The sequence below is a fragment of the Arachis duranensis genome, chromosome 2 (assembly GCF_000817695.3).
Source record: "Arachis duranensis cultivar V14167 chromosome 2, aradu.V14167.gnm2.J7QH, whole genome shotgun sequence".
Taxonomy (NCBI): domain Eukaryota; kingdom Viridiplantae; phylum Streptophyta; class Magnoliopsida; order Fabales; family Fabaceae; genus Arachis; species Arachis duranensis.
Window position 1 is genome coordinate 9,288,012 of NC_029773.3, and position 20,875 is coordinate 9,308,886.

General features: G+C 36.1%; 1 protein-coding gene and 1 non-coding gene across 2 annotated transcripts; both read right to left on the reverse strand.

Annotated features, from left to right (window-relative positions):
* Positions 1-1,470: 1,470 nt before the first annotated feature.
* LOC127745251 (U1 spliceosomal RNA) lies at positions 1,471-1,630 on the reverse strand. Its single transcript, XR_008006448.1, has one exon. It is a non-coding gene; the product is annotated as a U1 spliceosomal RNA (small nuclear RNA).
* An 8,489-nt stretch (positions 1,631-10,119) lies between these two features.
* On the reverse strand, positions 10,120-12,782 carry LOC107473413 (uncharacterized). The gene is made up of 7 exons (XM_016092976.1): positions 12,599-12,782; positions 12,401-12,434; positions 11,963-12,294; positions 11,312-11,782; positions 10,844-11,212; positions 10,588-10,788; positions 10,120-10,457 (listed from the first exon to the last, which is right to left on the reverse strand). Exons 1-7 carry the CDS (start codon positions 12,780-12,782, stop codon positions 10,120-10,122), a joined length of 1,929 nt encoding a protein of 642 aa, XP_015948462.1.
* Between the last annotated feature and the right edge of the window lie 8,093 nt (positions 12,783-20,875).

The window sequence follows — 20,875 nt, forward strand, 5'->3', positions numbered from 1 at the left end:
AAATTGGACGTTGAGGCTCAACTCATACCTTACCCGACCCGCACCAGAACCTTACATGCACCCTATCTTACCCGCTGCAAATTGGCTTGGATCGGATTGGATACCTACGAATATGGTGCATGTTGTCACTCTTATAATTAGGGGTGACAAACGCAAAAGCCGTCCCGCCTCGCCAAAAACCTGCCATCTGGCAGATTGGCCCGCTCTGCTGCCGCCTAGTGAGACGGTTTTAAATTCCTCCGTCACCCCACTTAACGGCGGGTTGCGGGTTAGCGGGCCAAGCCAGCCAATTTTTTTTTATAAACCATTAAATATTAAACAATATATATACTTTCACAACTATTTCAATAAATTTATAATTTTTTAAGACAAAAATATTATAATTTTCAAATTCACAAATATTAAAGTCTTTATAATTATACATATATAATAAACATAATCATGAACCAAATTTTTTAAAATAAAATAATAAAATCAACATAATTCAAAATAAAATAAACAATGTTCAAAATATATAATTAAATATTTTTTAATTTATAATCGATCAAATATAAAATATAATCTAAAATATAACTTAAAACATCTTCAATTATCATTTTCATTCTCTTATAAATCAATAACATAATCTTTTTTGGCAGCAGGTTCAATCTGATGAATTTTGACCCATTTGCTATCCTTACCTAGATAATACACCCCAAGTCCGGGCACACGCGCCTGTAAATTGCTCCCTTTCTTACTGGAATATTGCCAGGTATCAGCAAAAAAGTTACGCAGATAGAATCTCTATCTCTGCACCAACTTGGTTCAGATAGAATCTCTATCTCTGCACCCCAACTTGGTTCTATCCGCTATAATTGACCTAAGAGATATAGCACTTATATTAATATGTATGGAATTATTTTAAGTGTATTCCGGGAAAAAAAATCATTTTTACACAATATCATTTAAATAATAATATTTAAAAAAACCATTTTAAATAGTTTAAAATTATTTTATTTAATATTTATTAATTATTATTAAAATAATTATATAATTTGATATAATAAATATATAATTACGATAGAAACTCTTTTGAGTTCAATAATTTCTAATTTTTTTGTTCATATTGAACTAACACAAATTAAATTGTCTTTTATGTCTTTAGTAAATAAGTTATTGAACAAACACAAATATCAAATTATTTTTAACAAATAAATTTAATTATTTCTGACTGACCAAATATTGAATTAAATATTGTATTTATAACATTAACATTTTAATAAATCTTAACATAAAATAAGCCCACACACCTGACCCAAAAAAGGGTGGTACTCAGGTGTGTGGGCCTGTAAAAAAGCAACAATATCTAGTGCAACCTATGCAACTGCATCAGGTACAAACAAGGGTTTGATTGCAATACATTTCAAATATTTTAACCCTAACCGAGACAACTACCACCTTAAGTAGGATAAAGCTTAGACTAAAATTGTACAGGGGCCGCGCGAACGCAGGCCCCCACTACCACAAATTATGATGTAGGCTCCACCACTTGGGTAGACCTTAGACTGGCACCCTTCCTTTGTGCAATGGAAGTCACCAACCTAGGCCATGGGCCTTTATAATCACCCATTGACCCCATCCAGGTAAGTATTTTGAAATTCTAGTAGTGCCTTCCATTTTATAAGCTTATTGCAGACTTTTTACACACATCTTCATCGATGTAGGACTTGAATGTTGTTTCATTCAATGAAGCCATTGGAAAGCTGGATATTTGTCTCTAGTTGAAATGATTCAACAGGTAATAGAACATGGAAAGTAAACTTTATATTCCGAAAATTGGAGACATATTCAGAGGATGGAAGACAAATGGACAATGTTATCTTTGCCAAAACCATTTCATTGATAGCAAAAAGGATAGAAATTGTGAATAGCTCCACAAATAAGTCGATCCAAGAAAGAAAGTTGAAGAGACCATATAGTTGAAGCGCCGAGTAAGATGATGAATCAAGGGGAAGCAGCAAGAAGCGAAGTAGTTGAAGAATGAAGATTTGAAGAGAACCATTTTCAATTTATTTTGGGTGTTCTTGTATACCAGAAAAAGTAATCAGAATTGCTGAATTGGTCATATCAAATGCTTCATGGGAACTATGTTCTGATTAAAATAACAAATAAATTGTACTATTATGATTGTAGAAGCAAATTCATTTTTTATTGAGGAGTTTTTCGAACACCAATCTTCAAAACCTTGTGAGATTTTTTTGGTGTCTAAACCATGTAAGATTTGGGTGCATAAATTGAATGTTCAAAGATGTCAAATTTTATTAGCAGTACTAAACAATGTAAAGTTAGAATTAACAATGTTCTATTTAAAGTTCAAATATTTAATTAAGATGATAAAATAAATTGTACTATTATGTTAGCTCCCTCTTTGAATTAGGAAGAGAAATTTCAAATTGAACCAAGTTTAACATTAATTTATTAATTTTTTCTACTCAATACAATGACTAAGTATTCCTATTTATATTTCTAACAAATTCTAATGTGCTAAGAGCTAACCAACTAATTAAGTAGCCCAATATTAGTTGAGTCGTAACAATACTTCCCCGTGCTCTGCTTCCTCCTTCTTCATTGTTGTTTCCATTTGTGGCTGTTGCTGTAGTAGGAGTCTAGGTGTAGCTTTAATCACTTCCCACTTAATCTCCCAGTCTTCTACTTGGTTCCAACGAATTTCTGCCAAAATTGGGCGCATATCTGGTTGGAATTGATGGAGAAAAGCCGAATGAATCTCAAGCTGCATGTAGATTTCGGTAACTCCATAGTCGAAACCATGTCAAAGCACTGGAAACTTATAATAATCTTTGTGCCTCCGGAGTGCCTCTAGCGCCCCAAAATTATCCGGCTAGGATGGACCATCTATAGCCGTTAATTCCGTTGAACATAGGGAGGGTATACCTGACTTGAGTTCCTTCTACCATGAAAGCACCAATGTTAGCCCCCTCTGACTTAGGGAGAGAAACTTTAAATTGAACTAAGTTTAATATCAAATTTATTATGAGTTCCTTCTGCCATGAAAGCACCAATGTTAGCCCTCCTCTTTGAATCATGAAGAGAAACTTTAAATTGAGCTAAGTTTAATATCAATTTATTAATTTTTTGTACTTAATATAATGACTCATACTCTTATTTATATTTCTAACAAATTCTAATGTACTAACAACTAATTAAGTAGTTCAATATTAGTTGGATAGTAACATATTTTGATTGTAGAAGCAAATTCATATTTTATTGAGTGAGATGACATGTTCTCTTTTATTCATTTTTCCAAAAGATGGAAAAAATTAATTACAAATAATCAAAGAAGTAAATTACAACTTATTTTCATTAATTATTTTTCATTTTCATCAAAATTTTTCTGATTTTCTGTCTATCCAATTTTTTATATGATCAAATCAAACTTCTTTTATTCAAATTGATATCTATTTATGTATAAATGGTAACAGAACTAACAAATTCAATTAATTAAATAAAATATATATATATCCAATCTAAATTTTGTTATCATGCTTTTATTTTTTAAGATAATTTCAATAGTCAAATTTTAAGAGTTTATCATCGATTATACTTATAAAATTCTTTATTCTAATTTATCATTTATGTTTTTTACCAATTTGACCATAATCTTAATGTTTTACATGTGAACTGTTTCCTCTACTTGGAGGGGTGAGTTGTTTCCTCTATAAAGTAAGAGTGACTACGGATAGCGAGTGCTCATTATCAATTCGAATCTGAATCCAACCAAATCAATGATTCTTAATAATTAGCTCGTATAACAAATGCGAAATTTGATCCGTAGATCCAACCATATATTAATTAAACAAAAAAAATAATATATATATGCCTTTTAATAATTTTGAGTTTCTCTTTATATCTAACTTTTAATGTATTTGGTATTTAACATGTTTGGATTTTAATATGTTTAGTATTTAATATGTTTGGATTTTAATATCTTTAGTGTATATGTTTAGATTTTAATGTGTTTAGTTTTTAATATATTTAGTATTTAACATGTTTGGATTATTCCTATTAATTTTACATGTTTATTGTACTTCCCGAATTTTTAAGATAAAAATGTCATTTTTTTAGGGCAATTTACCCAAATAAATAAAATAGGTGAAAGCTTTACTCAAATACATAAAACAGATATTCCTTACCTGATTGTGCATTTTCACACTTCTATGTAAACCGTGGCAAGCTACCACGGTTTCCAGTTTCAACATAAACCGTGGCAGCTAGAAATGGATTATGTGTTGTGTGGTTTGTGTGTAAACCGTGGCAAGCTCCAACGGTTTACGAAGGGAGAATGCGAGGCATAAACCGTGACAGGCTCCCACGGTTTATGAAGGAGAAATTTTGATCATAAACCGTTGTAGGTTACAACGGTTTAGGAACACCGAAATTCTATATATATGTGATTAGAGAAATTCTACTTGCATAAGAGATCATTCTCACAATGGTAAGTGAGGAGGAGAGTGTTCTTGCCTTAGTGCATTGCTCTGGAAAAATTAAAAAAAGCAAAAGCTATGGTGTGAAGTTCACTGACAAAGAACCACTGAGTGTGTTCATCAGTTCGTCAAGCACTTTGTCAGATCTAAAGAACAGCATCTTGCAGAAGCTTGGCGTCTTTAGTACGAAGTGGGTGAAGAAGCTATTCTACAAGATTCTCATCGCAGTTGTCTCGACCGGTGTTCAGTATGATACCTTTGTGCTAGCGGCTGATGAAGATATTAGGGTTCTGTTCCATTGTGTTAGGAGTTTTCCAGAGATCCGAATTCACGAGTTGTTTGCGAAGTTGGAGGTTGGTGTCGATAGTTCTGGGGCATCAGCTCCATTTCATAGCTCGACTGCCGCGGGAGGTGCGTCTAGTTCGATGCCTGCAGTCAGACCGTATCTTCCGCCGGTGGGTTCCCCTACGTTCGCGGTTGCTTTAGAGCGAACGGTTGTTGTTGGTTCTGTACAGTTGGAGAATGCATGAATCTTTGAGCCGCCTGATGTCGTGGGCACCGGTGGTTGCCAGTTACCTTATATGGAAGGCTTTGGTGAACCTAATAGAGTAGAGAATGCAATGTGTGACGATGACTCTGACTAGGAGCCTGTCGATATCATCGGGGACAGCGACGACGACACAAGTGCCAATCCACATGCGCAGCATGGGCCTTTAAGTTCTGCTTCTCAACAGTACCCTCCACACTTCTCCATACTGAACTTGGAGGTTCTGGGTCAACAGGAGGACGGTGGTAACACGGTCGGGGGCTCTTCTACAGAATTTCAGATTGGGCAATCTTTCCAAAATAAAGATGAGGCTGTGCTGAGTGTGAAGGACTATAGCATCCGGCGAGGTGTTGAGTACAGAGTCATCGAATCAGATCATCTGAAGTATCATGGAAAATGCAAGCAATTCAGCAAGGGTTGTACTTGGTTGATTCACGTTGCGCTGCGTGCACGAAAGGACACTTGGGAGGTTAGGAAGTACAACGGGCCACACACATGCTTGGCAACCTCTATTTCCAGTGATCACCGTCAGTTGGATTACCACGTCATCTGTGCAAGGATTCTTCCGTTGGTTAGGGAAGATGCTGCAGTTACGGTAAAGGTACTGCAACAAGCTACAGAAGCCGATTATGGTTTCAGGCCTAGTTACAGGAAGGTTTGGATGGCGAAGCAGAAGGCAGTGGCACAAATATATGGATATTGGGAAGAGTCGTACGCGGAGTTGCCATGTTGGATGCTAGGAGTACAGTCAACAATGGCCGGAACAATAACCGTGTTGAAGACCTCTCCTGTTCGGCTTCGTGGTGAGGTTGATGAGTCGACGGTGTACTTTCACCGATTATTCTGGACATTCCCACCCTGTATCGAGGCATTCCGTCATTGCAAGCCCCTCGTCAGTATTGACGGTACCCACTTGTATGGCAAGTATGGAGGGACACTACTGTTGGCGATAGCGCAGGATGGGAAATCCAACATCCTCCCCATTGCATTCGCCCTTGTGGAAGGAGAAAATGCAGAGTCGTGGTCATTCTTCTTGTCCAACCTACGAGAGCATGTGACTCCTCAGGAGGGTATCCTTGTAATCTCTGACAGGCATAACGGGATCAAGGCAGCGTTTGAGGCACCTGAGACTGGGTGGCTGCCTCCACGTGCTTTCCGAGCGTACTGTATTCGGCATGTGGCAGCGAACTTTGCCCTAACTTTCAAAGGTAAAGATTCAAGGAGGATGTTAGTGAATGCTGCCTACGCAAAGACTGAAGCAGAGTTTTATTACTGGTTTGACATCATGCGGACTGAGAATCTAACAATGTGTGAATGGGCCAATCGGATGGAGTACGACAAATGGACCCAACATGAGGATAGTGGTAGACGGTTCGGGCACATGACAACCAACATCAATGAATGTGTGAACTCGGTGCTAAAGGAAACTCGAAACCTCCCGATCACATCGTTGGTTCAGTCAACTTACGGGAGGCTTGCTCAGCTTTTTGTGGTACGGGGACAAACAGCAGAGGCACAACTCGGATCTGGTAATGAATTTTGCCAGGCATTGGCCAAGGCAATTGATCGGAATCTAAGAGACTCAAGGTGCTTCACTGTCACGTTATACGACAGGCATCAATCGGAGTACACCGTGGCCGAGACAACACCAACCGGGCGCTTCTCGATGGGTAGCTATAGAGTTTCCCTTAAAGATCACAGATGCGACTGTGGCCACTTTCAGGCGCTGCATTATCCTTGTTGCCACGCCATTGCATGTTGCGCCTACTCCCGCCTTAATTGGGCGTCTTATGTTCACGAGGTGTATCGTATGAGTGAAGTTTTCAACGTTTACAAGCAGGGTTTTGTTCCGCCTATCCCGGAAGGCCTATGGCCTCCATATGCTGGGCCAACCATCATTCCTGATCCTAAGATGAGGCGTGCAAAGGAAGGTCGTCCAAGGACAACCAGGATCCGTGGTAGTATGGATCAGTCTCTGGAGAATCAGCCGAAGTGCTGTGGGCTATGCCGTCAGGCTGGCATACGTGGAGGAACTGTGACCAGCGAAGGCATACTACCAGGGGGATGCGTAGATGTCATTACCTTGTTGTTTTACTTGTTTTATGAACTGTTCAGTTGAGTTATGTATGGTTGGTTAAGTCTATGAATGTCACCATGTTGATTTCTGCATTAATTTCATATGAATAAAATCCGTTTATTTTAGATGTTTGATTGCATCAATGTGGTATCATTTAGACTGCGCATGATAACTGTGACGGAAATAATGTATATCATAGAATCTCAAACCGCTTAAACTATCAAATACATAGCAGATAACATATCACTTAGACTGCACACTGTGAGCAAAATTTCTTTTTCATAAACCGTGGGAGCCTGCCACGGTTTATGCCTCGCATTCTCTCTTCGTAAACCGTTGGAGCTTGCCACGGTTTACACAAATCACACAACACATAATCCGTTGCTAGCTGCCACGGTTTATGTTGAAATTGGAAACCGTGGTAGCTTGCCACGGTTTACATAAAAGTGTGAAAATGCACAATCAGGTAAGGAATATCTCTTTTGTGTATTTCAGTAAAACTTTCACCTATTTTATTTATTTGGGTAAATTGTCCTATTTTAAATGAATAAAACAAATTCTATAATTATTGTAGTCTTAGAGATATATATACATATATATGTAAATTGTAATTTGCAAAAAAAAATTCTAATTTTGTTTTCCTTTAAGAGAAAATTATGACCAAAATAATCTGACACAGATTAATCATAAAAAATTTTATCAATTATTCATTGACATATTATCATTTCGAGAGATAAGGAAGATGTGTTTGAGATTTGTCCAAAAGCTAGAAAACGACTTTGTTAAAACTATCATTGGTTCGAGTAAAACAATTTGAAGTAAACATGATTTAGAAAAAGAATAAGAAACATTAAGTTTTATAATAATTAAATATTGCTACTATTGTCAACAAATAAATTGTGAAAGCAAGCAAGAGCTGAAAGAAATGTTTTTATGATGCAATATTTTAAGGCATGAAAACTATTATTTATACGTTACATATTCTTAATATTTGTAAAAAAATGGTTGTTATTCATTAATTTTATATTTAAATTATTTTTTAATTAATAAAAAATATGTTTTTAATTTTAAAAAATATTAATATTAAAATAGTATTTATTATAAATAATACAAACGCAATGGGATTGTTAATTAAAGTTATCTACCTAACCTTTGACAAAAACCCGATGCTTCAAACTTTAAAATTTATGAAAAAAAATTTTACAGGTTTTACAGGTTATAGTCAATAAGCGTAAGGCGCAGCAAAAATTTATGAAGAAACTTTTACCAACCAAATCACACATAAATCGCTACAGGTACATGAGTTTCACAATTTCTTTACATTAGATAATTATTTATTTTTAGCACTATTTAAACATATTAGTGATCAATGTTCAAACCTTTTAAAGAGAAAAAAACAAAAAAAACACATCTACCATATATTCACTTTTGTCTTGTTCCATATAACATCTTTAAATAGAACAAGTTACCACAAACATCTTATAACATATATATATATATTTTTGAAATGGTAACACAAAATAGGAGAGGTAGTCCAAGAAACAGTTAACAATTCAAAAATTGTAGAAACTAGTAAATACTACTGTATCATCAAAGATTATCTCCCAGTAGCCAAAACCACTCAAGTGAAAAAGCAGAACTGCGACAGTGCCAAAGCAAGCTGAGACTGATTGATACATCATAAGTAATACATAGCGAATCAATCCCTGTTAAGGAAGTAAAACTAGATCACTAACAAGTTTCTACAATGATTTCCCACCAACACAGCAACACTCATATCTATGCCATTAGTTCAGTTCAAGCATATATATAATCACGGAATATCAATTAGAATACTGTGACGAAACCAACTCCACATTGAATATCCCAACCCTCGCAATGAACAACATTATACATAAATTGGATAAGACCTAGATTAACCGTTTTCATTTCCTACAACAAAAATACTTTACTTTATGCAACTTCTAAGATCTAGAACTTAATCCACATGAAAATCTGTGCAGTTAAATTAAGAAAATTCTGCAAATCCAAAACCAAATCAAGAAACCGACGTAAGAGAAACATTATTTTTTTTTTAAATTCTGTTCTTGAACAAAAATTGTAATAACCAGTAAGACAAAAAGAATTAAGTTTGGCTGGAAAAAGAACATAACTGAACATGCATAAACTATAAGCGAAAAATGTAAGTAGGTAACTAAATAAAATAAAATAAGAAAATAATAAGGAAGAGTACCAATTAAGTAGGAGAATAATTGAAGTGAGTTGAGTAGGAGAATAATTGAATCAGATATGAGGAGGTGAATCCTTGAGAAAGTGAAAATCTAATTGAAACTTTAAAACAAATCATTAAATTAAATGATCAAACAATGAATCCCAATCAATGATAATAATTGTTTTGTCTCAATAAGAAGATGCAAGACCCACGCAAGAAAAAACGGGAGATGAGTAACTTGTTTGGAGATAATAAGAAGAGTTGAAAGAGGAAAGAAATTACGGGTTTGGGTGGGTTTGCTTATATTCTCTTGATATTTTCACTCTCTTTTAAATCCAAAAAAGTGATACTGAAACAAAGAAACATTTAAAATGGTAATTTCCATGTGCGATGAATTAGTTTTTTATTGCACTTTTAATAATTTAATTAAAAAAAGTATAAATAAACAATAATACTGCTTAACAATGTAAATAATAAGATTAAGAAAGTAAATTAATCTTAAATTTAAGAGAAAACTAGTTTTTATCTCCCGTGCCAAGCACGGGCATTAAAATTATAATTTTTTAAATAAATATTATTCAATAAAAATACGAATTAAATTATTTAAAAATGAACAATGCTAGGGGCCAGCAACGTTTGTGATTGACAGCATCAAATAGTCATCAATGATGATTTAATGGTGGAAAATTGGTGTGTTAATATGTAATTTATTAAGAGTTAATTTTTTTTTATTTCTTCTTTAAGAGTTAAAAGAGCTGCGTACCGAAAAGATTACAAAAGGAGCACATGAGAGGTAAACCGATCAAGGGAGAATGTTAGGTAGCAACCCAGTAAAAACTTCTCTGTAGACAACATTAACAGTATGATCTGAAACTTTGCCGTTAGAATCAACAGATAAAATCTTCAGTCCAGAATGCATGCTGACCCGAGAAAGCACAACATAAAGCTGACCATGAGTAAAAACAGGCCTCGGAAGATAGACGCCAACTGTTAACAGCGTTTGACCTTGGGACTTGTTTATGGTCATCGCAAAGCAAAGAGCAACCGGAAATTGGCGTCGAGTAAACCTGATTGGTAATGTATCATTATTAGGTGACATGTTCATCCTGGGAATAAAGACAACTTCACCAGTATTACGACCTGCTAAGATGACGCACTCAATGATGTGGTCACTAAGCATCTAACCTGCATTCGCGTACCATTGCATAGTCCATTGGATTGGTCAATATTGCGAAGAAGCATCACAGGAACACCGATTTTAAGAACTAACCGGTGTTGGGGCCTGAACAATTTAGCGCATTCAATGACTCAGTGCTCATTGTGTATAATTCAGATTGCAGGTGACCATCTTCATTAATTAGTGTATCAGAGCTCAAGTAAACCCTCTCGTTGCCAGGGATCAAAGACATCACATGATTGTTTACTTCAGTTACAACATCAAGTGTCACTCCTACCCTTAAAATAATCCACGCTAGAAGAATAGAGTAAGATGTCAGGATAAACGAACAACACCAAATCATGCAAACATGGAGACTCAATATTAAGCAGCAAGTTGTCGGGTATTCTAATTACTGATTCGCGATCGGTGCTGTCTCCGATTAACCCGTCACCAATTTGAAGCAACCATGTAGCAAATTCCTTCAATTGTACGCCGTGGATATCTCGTGAACCACGGGACAACATCATGTTTTCAGTTAACTGCAACACTTGGCAAGATTGCCACAGGTTCGAAGCATTAATACACGAATGAACGATCTCTTCCCGGGAACCACGAGGAATCACAGGCAATATCTGACGGAAATCACCTCCTAGAACAACAATTTTCCCACCAAATGGAGCATGAGGATTATATCCACGATCAAAACGAAGAACATCCTTAAGGCATTTGTCGAGCGCTTCGAATCAAAATTTATTTAACATAGGTGCCTCATCCTATATAACTAATTTTGCAGATGAAATAAGACGCGCGAGGGGTGTGCCTTGCCTTATATTACAAATAGAGTCCTGGTTAACACTGAGCGGAACGTTAAAGTGTGAATGAGCAGTTCGCCCATTAGGCAACAATAGAGCTGCAATGCCACTGGATGCAATGTTGAGGACAATATCACCCTTCGACCTTATTGAAGCAGACAGTGCATTCCATAGAAAGGTTTTACCAGTTCCACCATATCCACAGACAAAGAAAAAACCACCAGCGTCACGACGAACTGCATTTGCTATTGTGTTGAACGCAATGCGCTGGTCTCGATTCAACCGGGAAACCAAATCCACGGAGATACTTGCCAATTCTGTCCTGTCGAAATTGAGCTCATCAGAAAAAACTGTGTCGAAAGGTTCAGGTAAACCAGCATAATCAGGAAACGGCATGTCAGTAAATTCTTTTAGGCTCCTACCATTCGGCTGCAAGAGTTTTTCAATTTCGACAAGCGTGATGGACTTAATCTCATGAACAGAATGCTGGAAACCTAAAAGCAAAAATGCAACATAGCTACATTAGAAACAAATTGGACACAATGACGAAGGAAAAATAAAATAAATGCATAACACACTGCAAGAGGTGGAGAAGACCGGAAGTTTTTGAATGGAGTGGTCTGAATTTATGGCCAAACAGTAACCGGATAGAAAAAACAATCCAGAAAGTTTACCCAAGTTATGTAGTGCAAGGTACTGTGGATGATTAACATCAATCCGTTTCAGAAGGTTCGAATGCGTCTGAATTACAACGTCCCTCGAAAGGCTGTCGATATCAAAATCACCTACAATAAGAGCAGCAACTTCAGACGCTGATGGTAGATTATATCTTCTACCATCAGTATTCCTCTTCTTGATAAGACGAAGCTGCAGCGGAGTCGTTGAATCTTCAGTGAACCTTTGCCTAGCATATCGGAAGCACTTAGCAAGAGAATTGTGGGAATCAAGCATGCTGATTAGGTCAGCGACAATGGTATGATCTATAGCTTGGTGTTGATTAAACAGGCTACATTAACCCAAAAATAAAATAAATCAACATAAATCCAGGTCAGACAAGAATCATATAATACAGACAGTAAAATATCAACATACCATAAGTACCACATACTTACCCAATTGCATCAATCCGGTTCTGGACTTCATTTTCTGTATCATGAAAGTAGAGCTGAGCAAATTTGGGCTTGCTAAACTGCTGTGGCATCAAACTTCCAATTGAATGGTAATTTTGGCCACTTATAACAAACATGGAGGGGAACCCTTGTTTAGTGTGTACTGAATCTTTCTAGCCATAAATGTGAACGAAAACATACCATTAAAGGCCCTGATATGTTTCTGGTAATGCAAAGCTCGTTGATCATCACCATTCAACAACACCCACAACAATGGTGGCGAAACCAGCAACAAAGGGAGAGTGACCTTTCCACTCATACAACAAATAGCAAATAATATAGTGTTATTGGCTCCACCTTTCGCAAGGCGCTCGTGCATCCACATTTTCGCCCCACAAAAAATACATCTTTGGGTGGGTTGCCCGATAGACCAAACATCTAGTGAACATTAAAAATAATACAAAATCAAGTGTTGCAGGAGTCTAATAATAGGTCAAAATATATATAAACTCATAATCATGTTTATTGAGAATGACACATGGTTCAATAGAAGATGCAGTGAAAGTTTCTAATTGGTCGTCGCTAGCCTGAGCCATATGAAAATGTGAAGACGGGGAGAAACGCGAATAGCCAACCGGACTGCATACTTGATGAGAACAAGTTATCAAATGTCAAATATAATTTGGAAAAATTTAGAGGATTGTGATTAAAGGGGAGGAACATTCTGGTAAAGACCCATGTTCAACGGTGGCAACTGGTGAGGCTCGGCAAAAAGGTGCCATGCTAAGGAGGAAAAACACCACACCAACTTATACAGGGGAATTGCTTAAGTGTTTAATTCCAGCATAATCCCCGGTTCCAGAATTTCAAGTGAAATGGCACTTTCAGGCATTACTCACGTGGTAGGTGTTACACAACGCTGGTGTTTGTCACGGGACGTATCTACGTTGCATGGTGAGGAACCTGCAAGGAAAAAAGAGGTGTTATCCATGGAGGGATGATGCAATATCGTGGTGCGGTGCAGAATTAAAAAAAGAAACAGAATGTAAAAAACGAAAGAGAACAGCACAGGTGATCCAAAAAATAAAGAATAATAAAAAAAAGTTGTTGTAAGTGTTTTAAACGTGAGAGATACCACTATTATATTATATTAAAAGTTAAAATTAACTATTTTAATATTAATAAATAAAATATAATATAGTAATGCCATATTTATTATTATAAGTCAAATTTTTGTTAACCAGGAATTGATTTAGTTCTCATGATTGACTATGCTTACCTAATTCTTGCTTTATGTGCGATTCTAAAAAGAAATGTGAATTTTGGATAAAATAATTTTAAATCAGAAATAATATTTTCAAAGTTAGAAGAAGGTCACACGAAAAATAACTAAATCTAAAAAGTTAACAATATTAAGCATGTAATACAATGATTAATAATCATGATAACGAGCATAATGCAATATATAAATAATATAATATTAAATATATCATACATGTCATGTCATGTTCTCTATTCTTTAAAATCAGTATATGCTTTTTTATAATATATATATATATATAGGCACGTGCAAGGAAGAGGGGGCATTTGCCCCTATAGAATTTTTAAAATATACACATATATATATGTTGTTATATTATGTTTATTTTAAAATAAAATATAAATGATTTTTTTGTGTTTTATGTTAAAATTTTGTTATTAAACTTAACATATAACAATAATTATTATTATATTATTAAATTTGAGTTAGTATAATAATAAAAAAATAAATAAATAAATTCAAAAAATAGTGATAATTAATTTTATTATATTAGTTAATTAGTCGATAATTAAATTAAAACTTAATTATAAGTGATTGTGTGTATATTTTTAGTTTTTATCAATATGTATAGATAGTTACAATTTAAAATTTTAAATACATCTAAATCAATTTGGATTAGTCGAGTGATCAGTTTAGTCATTGTCCACTTAAGTAAGTGTTGGAAATTCAAATTTCATCTCGTATGTGTAGCAACTCACTGGCCAATTACAGACTTTTAAATGAAATTCAAATTCATAACAGATTAATCCTTAATTTGTTGAGTATTGTAGAAACATGCAAGGGAAAAAAGGGTGTTATCTGCGGAGGGCGGATGCAATCCCGTGGTGCGGTGCACGATTTAAAAAAGAATCAGAATGTAAAAAATAAAACGGAGCAGCACAGGTGATCCCAACAACTAACCAATACCAATGATGAGTATCGCACATGGGGGGACTATCATTCCGTTCCGTGGAGAGTCAATAAGCAAATAATAAGTTGGAAAAGAGACCCAACTTATATTGAAAAGTTAGAGCTAACCTTGGCGTGTGACAATAGTGGTGGGTGATTTTTGAAGCAGGTCGATATCCTATTGGAGGGACTCAGACACATGTCTGTTAGGATTAACTGCAATAACAGGAAAGCGTAGATGAAAGTTTACAAATTATGCATAAACAGACCAGAAGAGCAGCAAGGTTAAGATCACGCAAGATTGCCAGCAGAAAATGAAATGTCCCATATCAGGGGAAAGTATGGATAATGACGAAAAATAAGAAGTTTAACGAAAAATTGACGCCAAGCATGCGACGAACTATACAGGGCAGAACGACTAAGTAACCATTCTCGGGGCCGGATGGGCTAAGCAACACGTTGACCCGGTGCCTCTTATGACCAAGCAATTTCATCCGTCGTTGTCGTGAGAGCTTAGCTTCGTGTTCCATGGAATCCAGGCAGCCAAACCGTTTGCCAAGGGCTAGGTGTGTGGGATAAATTTGTTTCAGCCACTCAAACTAATTGCAGACAGGTTCAAAATAGGATCCCGGTAGGCAAGACAGGAAAGGCCACACGCAATGACAGAAGTCTACAAAGAATTGGGGAGATAGAAGAAGACCAAAATATTTATATCATGAATAATGTCAAAGTTGGACTATGAAAGGCACATGTGCTTAATCGCTTGAATAGTCTTTGACCATTAAGGAAAATAGACCACTTCACAAAGGAAAATATTTAGCTAATGTTTATGGACAAGATTGTAATAATAAAATAATAAGACGAAAAGTAATTTTCACTTTATTGTATCCAATTATCGCCGAGCAATATTTAACAGCATTATTCATTGGCAGTTCAGAAAATTATTCAAACATAATTTGTTTTATCTGTTCTGACTATTCAAAGAGTGTTAAATGAATAGGATGCTGAAGTTCATTTAAAAAAAAGAAGAAGAAAAGATTTTTAAAACTCCTACTAACAAAAATTGTATAAAAAGAACCCTGAAATTAAAGAAAAGTTGGCAAGAAACATAGAGCAGGCAAATTAAAAGGTTTGGTCTATGGAGGGAAGAGAGGTTAAAGCGCACTTTGATGGAGGGCTAAATTAAATGATGCGCCGGCCCACCATAGCAATGGTGGTCCCAGCCACATGCAACGGGTTGCCGGCGATAGATTGCGGTGGTCATGCTGGTAGGATCCTCCACCATTGCACTCACCCTTGCCAATCTGATTCCGCACTCAGTAAGTAACCCTTTTCTTTACATCATCTATTTCTATTTTCTGGGTCCATGCTCATTTGATGATATTTTATCATTTATAATCATACCTTATGTTACCTACTTTATGGTTTAAAAAAATTTAAAATACTAAAAAATCCAAATAAAATTTGACTTAGTTTCCAACTGTAAAATATGAAGCTAAATAAAGAAAGAGGAAAGCAAGTTAGCTGTGAGGGGAAAATGCTTATTACAGAATCACAGTTACACTTACTTGTAACATAAAAAAAGAGTAGTGGAACATGAAATGAATTAGAGTGGTTTTTTAGATTTTGTTTGGATATAGGAAAGAAAATAACAGTTAAATTTTGATATTAAAAAATAAAGATAAATAATTTTTTTCATAAATTTAAGATTTAAAATTGAGAGTTAAATTTTTATTAAGAAATAAAGAAAATATTAATTAATTTTAATGGCCTTATAATAAAAAAGTAAAAATTTTTTATTTATTTTTGTTTTAGTGCATTTGATCAATATAATAAAAACTTATAATTTTATAGATTATTAATCTAATACATATATACTGTTTAAATGTAAATCTTTATTATAACAATGTATTAAAACAATTAAGACTAAATTTATATTAATAATTATTAATTATTCATAATAATAGAATTAGGGGTAATATTGTAAGTATACAAACATATTGTAAAAGACAAAAGAAGTCAAGCAATGTGGTTTAACTTAATATCCAAAACGGGCATAGCAACTTATTCTACAGGCTCAAAAGCAATAGCGTGAAATCTGCATTGTTGGGGAAGAATATGAAGTCCTGATGCATGCAGAGTTCCTTGATGCATTTGGGTAGATGAAATTTTTCACTGTTTTTTAGTGCCTAATTACAATTTGTATGCACCTCCATAAATAAGAGTTGTTTATGTTGGCATGAGTAGAAGTTCAAACCGCTTGGTCTAGTTGACCCATGGAATGCTGAAAAATGCTGACAATCCTCCCACGTGGAAGCATACAATGTACATAAACAATATTGGAATAAATGGGGATTCTATTCAAAGATCATCCAATTATTCAATACAGGTGAATTTATTGGCGGCTGACATTCTATTTTAGGAAATCCTTTTTTCTTAATACATCAGAAAGTAAAGGCAAATTACTTGGCAAACCCAGTTGAAAGACACCCCCGCTCCCCCAATGGCATAATAAAGCAGTGTCAATAAGCATATCTAGCAGGTGGAATTCAATGTTTAACGACATACAATGAGCAGGTTGCAATGATAGGAGTAGACAGAAACAGTTGGGGAGGGAAAGAAAGGGAAGGCCTAACATGTTAAACACACCAATAAGATTTTGATTACCAAGTAAAGTAGTGACATAAAACGTGAATGGCATTACAAATCCTTATGGAAGCATAAAGACAACAACCGATAAACCAAAGGCAGCGGCAATACGCGGCAACTACCTTCAGACCAGGCGAGAAACCCAGCCGAGATCGGCCATTATATATAACACCATGATCGAGCAAAGTAAATAACAATGATGACAATGACACGTTGGAGCAACATGTCAACGTCCGAGAGACATTGCTAATGTGAGGGTGGAAAAATAAATGCCAAATTGGAATGCAACAGTAAGAATGTAAATTAAGTCGATATCATGCTGATATAACGAAAGAGTCAAAGCGGTTTATTTAATGCTAAGTAGTTGGGGTTTTGATGCTTTTATTTTAGACGCTCCGATACGGAGGGATGAGGGGCTCACATGTCCCCTGCATTAGGGTCGGTGGCATTCCCTGGGAGGCAGCTCTCAAACGCAGGGAGAAAACTCTTGGAGGCAGAGGGTGTGGCACAGGATGATAAGTCGTTGCCGGATCTAATGCATACCCGCTTTACAGGAGTCTGTGTAACCACGTGGGCAGTCCCGTGACCAGAAACTGCAGCGGATTTGGCACTCGGAGTGGTGGTGGAACCAGGGACGCCGAGTATGCTCCCAGACCCAACCAAATCACCGCTTCGAACATCCGCTGCCGTGGTCAATTTCTACAGTGCATCCTGAAACAGATGATGGTGAGATTGTAAAGTGTTAAGGAATACAAAAAGCAACAACATTTGAATAAGCAATGGTAATTGAAAGTCCTCTGTGGAGTAATCAAAGACTCATACCAATTTAATGTTCTTATCTAAAGCAAGTGAAGAGATAATCTCTAGATCAGAACATATCCTTGAAACTGTAATCACGCACGACTGAAATTTATTTAGGCTATCATGCCTAACAGTAAGCTTGAATAGGAGTGTCTTCCCAATAAGTGCATTCAGCTCATCTGGGAAATGGTCTCTTCCATAACCCTGTTTGTTGAAGACAAGAAGGCAGTAAGTTGGCAGCAAAAGATATCACAAAATCTCAGAGCAAGAGCAAACAAAGTAAGAATAAATAACCCTAGCAAGCAGCCTGGTGCGGATGTCAGCGGCAGATAGGCCTAAGAACTTTGACGCACAATTCTCAAATAGAACAAAGGTTGCGGTATCTAAGTCATCAACAACATGAACCTGAATGCAGAACCTTTTTGCACATATACAAAACACAAAAAAGGGGGGCATGTTAATGCGCCAACAAATACTCAGTCCATATTCAACAACAAACACAGAAGTGCAACACGGCTGTTTGATGGAACCAACCCCAAATTTAAGGAAGGCATCAAACCGAAAAGAAAAAGTAAGGCTAATGTTTCTGAGTCTAATGAATTAACACAAGAACAAACCAACCCCACATGAAGGGATACAAACCTAGGGGCAAAAACTGTAGAGTAAACATCGCATTTTGCACAATAAAATTGGTCAGTAAGTGCCTCCAGTCCCTGTGTGCATTGCCTGCAAGCTTTGTACTACCATGCATGATCTCTGTCAATGTCGATGACCGTTCCACATGTCACATAGGTTGATTTCTGGAAGCAAAAATTAGTCACAATGAAATGAGCGGTGTATCACACGAAAAAAAGGGAGTCATGTATCCATTTGTTTCATGATGGTAACCATAATGAATGTATTTAAATGGGTGTTGCAAAATAGCCATTGAATTCAAAGCACCCAATGAACACACCTCAAGAGTTTGCTTTATCTGATGTATGGGAGCATAGGGGGTAAGGCTGAGAAAATCTTCAGATGGAGAATGCCTCACTACCCGGCCTATAACATCAACACTGGTGCTGTGCTTGCTACCAAGTCGAATCGGCCTGGCATCAATCAAATTAACATCACCATATCACAAACAATACAGGAATGGGTAAAGTTGCATGTAAAAAATTGGTGAACAAATAACTAAAGCCTTTGTTAAAGAATCGGACTTTTGGCGGAATTTCTTAACCACTTCAAGGTCAGCATTAACCATGAGCCTTGTGGTGTAGTTTGTGTTGGCGATAGTCATCACACCTGAAATAAAATGAAATCTGATCAGAGAAATAGTTGGTTAGATATAAAGAGGTTTGTATATAGTGGGGCAATGTTAAATATACCATTATAGAACTTCATCTTGGCAAATTGGAGCACAATTATAAATTCAGTGGCCTTGTTGGCATCAAGAAGAGTTACCTCAGATCATCAAGCTCGATTTTCATGTAATGTGACTTCCGATTTTTATTTTCGAAAGGAATCAACTCACTCTTTGCAGACAGTAGACCAACAAAATCTGCGCCAGATAACCACAAGATAAGCAGGATTAAGCAGACAGTTGGCAAAGGCAAATAGATGTTATGCTAGGTAAATGACCTAGATGTGGGTGGCATAATGAGAACATCAAAGTGCATATCAATAAGATATAAGTCATCCTTAACAGATGATAAGATTTCCTTGGTTGCCACGAAATCAAATGACTCAATTGAAATATCCATGTCATCAGCACCGGAGACTAATGTGTCCCTCTTAAATATGATCCGCATGCTATGCTTGGTGGGTCTGTATTTATGTGTGTTTGAGTCCATTGCGAAGTTGGCCACAACAAACACCTTTCCCTCCTCAAGGATCAGTTCAAAAAGCCGGTAATGGACAGACCGGACGAAACAATGGATTCGAGATCTCTGGCAACGATGCAATCAAAAAATAAAGAGATGGCTAATATCAGGGAGATGAGAAACTTCCGAAAGGAATAACATACATGATGCAACAAAAGGCGGAAACGTACATCTTTGTCAATTACAACCAACTCCATTGAAGGTTGGGAGTAACTCTTTTCATATGACGGAACCTTCCACATCCTCAAAATTCTTACTTTAATGCACCAGTTCTTTTCGGAAATAAGAGAAAGGTCTTTTCACAGAATCAAATGTCTGATCCATCTGATGGATTGGATTTGGGCTCCAATAAGCTTTAGGAGAAAATATAAGTACAGTAGCTGATTAACTGCAGAGAATTGTAGATATTAATTAAAAAAATATACATGAGGAGACACAAATACAAAGGAAAAAGCACCATCAACAGCGACGGAAGTACAAAAAGCAAAAATAAATATAAATATAACACCAATTAAGTGTATTAAGTATATAATATATACAATAATGTTTTTAACGCTAATGAGTGGGGGTTCCACCGAAGACACCGATAAAAATCTATTAAACACGTGTTGTGCCATAGCAAAAGAAATGTAGAAATCACAACACCATGTCCACAACCCAACAATAACAACAGTGTGCCACTTGTTTCTACCTATCACATGCCAAAAAGGAAATGGTTGATGTACAAATTGGGAATAAACACATAGACACTCAAGACATGTCACCGAGTGTGCATTACTCGCGTACTGAAAAAAGCTCAATTTGCAAATAATGTGGCACGAGAAAAGTCAAAGCAATAGAAACCAATCTAGTGAAAAAGGCGGCAGAATGGCATGGGAAACAAAAAAATAGATCGCAGTGCAAAGAATGAATGGAATAAATATGTGATGCATGTTTATGATTAAATCTAAGGAAGTG

Bases quoted from the DNA above. Each gene is read 5' to 3' on its own strand.
- LOC107473413 (XM_016092976.1), bottom strand. From the start codon at position 12,782: ATGTGGATGCACGAGCGCCTTGCGAAAGGTGGAGCCAATAACACTATA. The intron at 11,783-11,962 runs GTAAACTTTCTG...TTTTGCTTTTAG, and splicing joins CCTTGCACTACATAACTTGG to GTTTCCAGCATTCTGTTCAT. The intron at 10,789-10,843 runs GTTTGCATGATT...CTATTCTTCTAG, and splicing joins GCTTAATATTGAGTCTCCAT to CGTGGATTATTTTAAGGGTA.